This window comes from Primulina eburnea, chromosome 7 (assembly GCF_022965805.1).
Source record: "Primulina eburnea isolate SZY01 chromosome 7, ASM2296580v1, whole genome shotgun sequence".
Classification (NCBI taxonomy): Eukaryota; Viridiplantae; Streptophyta; class Magnoliopsida; order Lamiales; family Gesneriaceae; genus Primulina; species Primulina eburnea.
The window spans coordinates 20,626,160-20,633,582 of record NC_133107.1 but is presented as its reverse complement, the minus strand read 5'-3'; the positions used below and the strand labels follow the sequence as shown (position 1 = coordinate 20,633,582).

General features: G+C 36.6%; 1 protein-coding gene across 1 annotated transcript; it reads right to left on the bottom strand.

Moving 5' to 3' along the window:
* Positions 1-1,077: 1,077 nt before the first annotated feature.
* On the bottom strand, positions 1,078-2,628 carry LOC140835771 (uncharacterized). Its single transcript, XM_073201180.1, has one exon. The coding sequence runs from the start codon at positions 2,626-2,628 to the stop codon at positions 1,078-1,080; it is 1,551 nt and encodes a 516-aa protein (XP_073057281.1).
* Between the last annotated feature and the right edge of the window lie 4,795 nt (positions 2,629-7,423).

The following is a 7,423-nucleotide window of genomic DNA, read 5'->3' as shown; positions in this document are numbered from 1 at the left end:
GTATAAATATCAAAAGTGGAACCGTACAAGTAGTGTCTCCATTTTGCTAATGCAAACACTATTGCTCCTAATTCCAGATCATGAGTGGGATAATTTAATTCGTGATTCTTTAATTTTCTAGGTGCATATGCAATAACTTTATCGTTTTGCATTAATACACATCCAAAGCCTTCTTTTGAGGCATCTGTGTAAACCACAAATCCTTCTGTCCCTTTTGGTAAAGCTAATACAGGTGCACTGGTAAGCATTTCTTTTAATTTGCAAAAACTTTTCTCACACTTATCATTCCACAAGAAAGGGTTGTCTTAGCGAGTTAGCTGTGTCAGGGGAACAACAATTTTCGCAAAATCTTTAATAAATCTTCGGTAGTATCCTGCTAAGCCGAGAAAACTTCTAATTTCTGTGATGTTGATTGGTTGTTTCCAACGAGATATGGCTTCTATTTTTGCAGGATCTAATTCCAGTCCTTTCTTAGAGATAAAGTGGCCAAGAAATGACACTTTTTCGAGCCAAAATTCACACTTACTGAATTTGACATACACTTGATGCTCTTTCAAAGTTTTGAGAATCAATCGTAGATGTTGAGCATGTTCCTCATGACTTCTTGAAAATATCAAAATGTCATCTATGAATATGACAACGAATTTGTCCAAGAATGGTTGAAATATTCGATGCATCATATCCATGAAAGCTGCAGGAGCGTTGGTTAATCCGAATGGCATTACCACAAACTCATAGTGTTCATAACGGGTATTAAAAGCCGTTTTGGAGATGTCATCCTCCTTAATTCTCAATTGGTAATATCCTTGTCGCAAATCAAGTTTTGAATATACTTGAGACCCTTGTAAAACATCAAACAATTCTTCAATATGCGGAAGAGGATATTTGTTTTTGATGGTAACATTGTTAAGTTCTCGATAATAAATGCACATCCTTAGAGTTCCATCTTTCTTTTTGACAAATAATACAGGAGCACCCCATGGCGAGGTACTAGGTCGGACGTATTTCTTGTCCATGAGCTCTTGTAATTGAAGTTTTAATTCTTTTAACTCTAAAGGTGCCATTCGGTATGGATTTTTAGATCTGGGTTGTGCTCCAGGTAATTAGATCAATGGAAAACTTTACGTCTCTCTGAGGAGGTAAAATATTGATCTCTTCAGGAAAAACCTCTGGAAATTCTTGTACAACTGAGATTTCTGAGATCTTGAGTTGATTTTTTGGTTTATTTATCAAATAAGCTAGAAATCCTTGTCCGTTGTCTTTTAGTATAGCTCTAGCTTCTACGGTTGATACAATTCCCATGGTATGGTTAGCTTTGGAAATGAGTGGATGAGAAGTTTGAAGATAAACTTCTTTTGTGTAGCAATTGAGTTGCGCCTGGTGTCTACATAACCAGTCCATTCCAAGAATAATATCATAGTTCTTGATAGGTAATTCAATCAAATCTGCTATATCTTCTCTTTCTTGGAAGTTTAAGGGACAGTTTCTGTAAATGATGTCAGTAATCATCGTTGTCCCTAAAGGTGAGAAAATTTCGAAGCTATATGGTAGCTGCTCAAATAACAGTGGTAATTTACGTACAAAAACTTTTGAGATAAAAGAATGAGTAGCTCCTGGATCAAATAAAGTTTTTGCAGAACTGGATAATATGGTAACAATACCTTCTACGACTGAAGCGGGGTCAACTTCCTCCTCTTGGTTTCCGAAGAGAGCATATGCTCGAGCAGGTATCTTTGGCTTTGTTGTGGGTTGGGTCTTTTGCGTTCTTTTTGGACAATCTTGAATACGGTGTTGCTCACTTCCACAAATAAGACATTTCCCACCTTTTCTGCAGCACTTTTCTTCTTCATGATTTGGTAATCCACAATATCCACACTTTTTATTGTTTTTCCTTGGAACTTTTCCTTTAACAGCTTCTCCTTGCTTGACTGGTTGTGTTCTCTTTTTAAATTTTCTTTTCCGGTTATCCTCAAAAAGGTTGGGCTTCCCGATTTTCTTTTCTTCTTCCTCTTTTTTAAGAAGTGTCTTGATGTCTTCTTCCACTCGTAGGGCTTGATTAACAGCAGAAACATAACTGGTAACTTCTGTGGACAGTGTTGCCCAACGAATATCGAGCTTTAAACCTTGAACAATTTTTTTCATTTTTCTTACCTCATCTTCCATGTAGTGTGGTGCATAATGTATAAGACAGTGGAATTCTGCCTCATATTGAGCTACGGTCATGTCACCTTGGACTAAATCCATAAATTCACATTCTCGGGTATTTAATATAACTTGAGTTATATATTTACCTTCGAACTCTTGCAGAAAATTTTCCCACGTTTTTGGGGTGTGATTCTTTGTCCACTTATGTTCCACTGTACGCCACCAGTTATGAGCTGCTTCTTCAAATAAGTAAGTGGAAAAATTCACCTTTTGTTCTTCATAATTATTGAGAATAGAGAATATTTTATTGATTTTGCTTAGCCAAGATTCTGCTTGATAAGCATCTGGTTTTCCTTCAAACTTTGGCGGCTTGAATCTCAAAAATCTCTCAAGAGCTTGATTATTTGCCTCAATGTGATGTTCTTGAGCTTGATCATGAGGTCGTGGTTGATTTTGCTGACAAAACTGCACAAATTGAAGCATTATTTCAAACATATTTTGTATGTTTTGTTCTTGGTGGGGATTGTGTTGAGCGTTTCTGGAATTTCCACCAGTTTCCGAGTTGTGGTCATCTTGAGGGGGGATGTCTTGTCTTATTCTGGCTTGAGTACTATTTTGTGAAAACTTCATTCTAAACACATAAATATAAAATATGAACATATCTTGCAATGAATGTACATAGTTATGTCAGAGGGTAAACAGTCAGTTTTATTTATAAACAAGACATGTTTCAAATATTTACAATACCCAAGAAAAATACAAATAGAACAAACAAACTGGGTCATCATGCCTACAAAAAATTATGACCATGATAATCATCATGCCTACAAAAGATGATGATTATTAATACTAGTTATATAATAGTGCCAAACAGTCATTGTCTTTATTCGTCGTCGGAGAGATCTATAAAAGTTGTGTGGCTCGAGCCTTCATTTGTGCATGTGGTTCCCATGGTAACATTTTGATCCGTATTTGGCCGTGATGTATGTGGTTCAATTGGGTTTGGTCCATAATTAAGCTCATTTTCATTTTCACTTTCAGGTAGGAGAGTGATTGGAATAAGTTCGTCTACTCCAAATACAAAGTCTTCCCACATGGGGTCAGGAAGAAATTCAACTTCCGGTGACTGCAACAGATAATATTTTATCATAAAGGGGTCTTGATCTATTGTTGTGTTCATGATTCCAGAATATTCTGCAAAAGGGGCTGGTATATACTTTGGAATACTACTACCTCCGGTTTCAAATGTGCTAGTGATGGGAGGAGTTGTGGTCTGATTTGTGTAAAATGGACCGATAACACCAGGTTCCATTCCGTGGATAGATTGATAAACTAGTTCACGCCCATTCATGATTAAGTGATCAATGTGGATCGAAGGGAGTGATACTCCCTTTAAGAAACTATTCAAACCTCGGTCATAAAATTCATGCATGTATAGTAAGTATATCAGAGTGCGATCTCTTTCATAAAGTACATGACCTAATTCTCCCTGATATGCTAGATTATCAGCCCTCATCCGTTCCTCGATAAATCCATGAAAAGTTTCAGTTGTTCCAAATGTTTCAAAATGCTCCCGATACATATTCACTAGACATTTCAAAATTTCTTCCTCCATTTGTTTGATGATTATAGTTTGTTTTTTCTTTGATGTCCCACTAGATTCCGTCATCCTGAAAGGAAAACATTTCAATTATGAAGACAACATAAAGATTAACGTATGACATTATAATAAACCTTAGGCTCCTGTCTCTAGGCTCTAAGAAACCTAGGCTTTGATACCACCTCTGTGGCGTCCGGTTTAGGAATTCATAATTATTCCCTTACTAAGTGCCACATTTTTTTCAATCTTTCTTTATTGAACTTCTATTTTTATTTTTACCAATATTATTATTAGAAAGATATTGTAGATAAAAATTTAATTACTTTCTATGTGACGTCCCGAAAATTTGAGATCCACATGAATTACGTGCGTGCAAGTTATTAAATTCCTCATGTATTTTATTAAATGGTTTTAATGCATGTTTATTTTATTAATTTGTGTTTTAATTCATGATTTATGAATTTGCATTATTTTAAATTATTATATGATGCACGTTAAAGCATTTTCCTTGAGTTTTATGTTTCAAGCGATTATTCGAGGCGGGATCGAGGAAATGAGACCGGCGACGATTTATGCAATTTTAAAATACGGTATTTTATTTAAAGTCAAGAAAATGGTATTGCAAATGATTTATTTAGTTTTTTTAACATTTTAAAAGCCTAATTTAATTATTAGACGATGTTGTGATTTTAAAACTTTTAAAGACTTTCAATTGTGTATCTTTAAAATTCTCTTTTTAGTGAGTTAGCATTTTTATCAACATTTAATCTAACATTTTAGTAGCAATTTAGTTAGCCTTTTAATTAGCATTGTTAATTTTGTAATTAAGCAATAATCATTCCCTAAATTACTACTTAACTCAAGCACACACACTTATACACACACCTACACGTCTAACACACACCACACACATACACATTTTCTTTCCCCATTATTTTGGAGAGAAAACCTAGGGTTCTAGGGAAAACTCAACAGCCGCCCCCTCCCTTCAAAGATTTCAGTAATTCTCGCCACTTTTCTTCAAAGATTTTAGCGCCACGTTCGTCTCGAATCAATCCTCGCGCCATCCCCGCTTCGGTATCATCGTTTCGGTAACGTTTATCATCAAAGGCACGTATTTTCTGTTCTTTCTGGATCGATCTTGTCATATTATGTGTTGTGTTATTTTTATGCGTAAAAATTCATGTGTGACGTTCGTCGTTTGAGCGGAAAATGTTTTGGATCAGTTTTGAAATATTTTTAGATCTGAAATTTCGTAATTTTCTGTTCTGTTGAAAACTGCGATTTTTCAGTCGGGATTCTGAGAAATCTTTCAGCATGAAAAACGTAGAACGTTTTGATACCTTCGATTTGATATAAAATTCGAGTTATTTGGATAACAATTGAGTGAGTTATGATGTTTTTCGTGAGACTGCTCAAACTGCGTTTTTAGGAAAGTATGATGTTGATGCGTTCTTGAAGTTTTAATGTTGCAGGCTTCGTTAGGGATCGACGGGTGATCGTTGCTGCATATAGGTATATTGATAATGATGTTGGGAGTATTTTTGAGGTTTCATTTCATGTCGATAGGCAATTGAATCAATTAGAAGTCGTAGGAAACGAATTGATGTCATTGGCTATATTTTGCATCGTATGTGTCGTAGGGTGAACGTCGTTGCTTTGTGGCGTTTATACAAGTTTGTTTCATTGTTATGGAATGCTAGGATGGGTCTCGGGGTATCGGTTCATGGTCCGCACAATCAAGTCTAGGATGATAAGCAGCACATGTATTGAATTTTCGTTGGTTTGCTTTTATCGAGGGTACACGGACCCGGACACGGACCCTGGCACGGGGCCCGTGCCCTTATTTTCTTTTGGATGCAACTTTTGTGTGCCGACACGGACCTTTACACGGACCAGAGCCACGGGGTCCATGCCTTTGTTCTTCCGGAGTGCCTTTTTCCAGTGTCTACACGGACCCATACCCGGACCTATGCACGGGGTCTGTGCCTCTACTTTCTTCACGACACATTGTACCGCACCTACACAGACCCGGAGTCGGACCTGGGCACGGGTCCGTGTACTCTAGTTTTTGGAAAAACTTATTGAATCCTTTGGAGTTTCATGTTATGGTTTAGTACAATGTTTTACAAGGTCGATTCATGGGAATTTTAGAACGTCCTAAGGAATTGAATGAACTTGTAAGTAAGTATGATTAATACGTCTAAGCTATGCAAGTTAAGTATGCAGTTTCATGTTAGTATGTGCAGCAGCGACGGCCCCGATCGAAGTCCAATGAATCCCTCAACGCCAAGTAAGTATGTTGACACGCAAGAAAACATTTTTTAAGTTTTTGAGGTATGCTAAATGTCTTGTGACCAAATTATGAATGGGTTTGGAAGTCGGTGAATGTGACCGAGGACCTCTCCACCCCGTTAAATTATGAACGGGTTAGATCGTGGTTGGAAAGAGTTAAATTATGAACGGGGACCAACCAGCCTGTTAAACTATGAACGGAGATCTCATGTCTGTGGCAGTGGATACGCCCCTGTCAGCCCAGTACTGTGGTTTGTCTGATAAGACGTTTATTATGTATGGGTCACTTGCTTTGAAACATCGTCTACGAAAAAATGATGAAATTATGTATGTTCAAGTATGTTCAAGTATGCAAGCATGTTTAAGAAAGTTTATTTTGATGGCACGTCTAATTATGTACGTACGTATGTTCAAATTCATTTCGCAAATTTAAGTTCAAGTATGTATGTTCTATTTTAAAGTTGCATGCGGTTTTATTATGTAGTACTCGCTATTTCTCAGTTTACACGTGTTGAGTCTTTAGACTCACTAGACTTGATCGATGCAGGTGAGTATGTTGATGAGGAGACAAGAGGTGGCGACCAAGGGGCAGGCTTGGACTGAGCGAGAGGCTAACCCGAGGACCGCAATGTTTATGTTTTTATGCAAATGTTAAATTACTCTGATTTCATGTTTTGAGGGAAAAACTTTGAGCAAACCTTTTGTGAGCAATTTTATTGTAGTTAATTTGAACAACCATGTCTTATGGGGGACTTGGTTGAGATACTTTATAGCAAACTTTGAATGCTATTTTATGTTTAAGAAACTTTTTAAATTTTTCCGCAAATTGAGAGTATGAAAAGTACGGTACGTTACAGTTGGTATCAGAGCGGTGTTCTTGTAAAGGGTTACGCCTACTGCTAGTCGCAAGAAGCTCACGAAGTCACACCTCAAGTCTGTAAGTTTTAAAATTTTAATTTTTTCATGTATTAAGCATTCAAGTCATGATTTCAGCATGTGCATATTTTAATGCAACCACCTTTATGTTTACATGACATACGTTTTAGAGCACAGGTTTATCTGTCGTTATGAATTGAGATTGGATCCTTAAAACTTTTATGCATGTTACGATATGAAACGAGAAATTATTTAATTTTCTTGCATGCTGGTGCGGTGGAATTGGACATGAGCAAGAAATTTTGCTTTTCGGCGTCTGGAAAAGTTGGGAATGATTTGTCTATATTAATTTTTGGTTAGTAGTACTGATGTTATACTTGTGGGTAATAATTTAAACTTGACAATTGCGAATGCTTTTGGGACTTGTAGATTTTCTAAGAAATTACTGATGGTTTGTGGTTGCTAGCTGAGTTGCTTTTTGAGAACTCCATGTAAGGATTAATTATT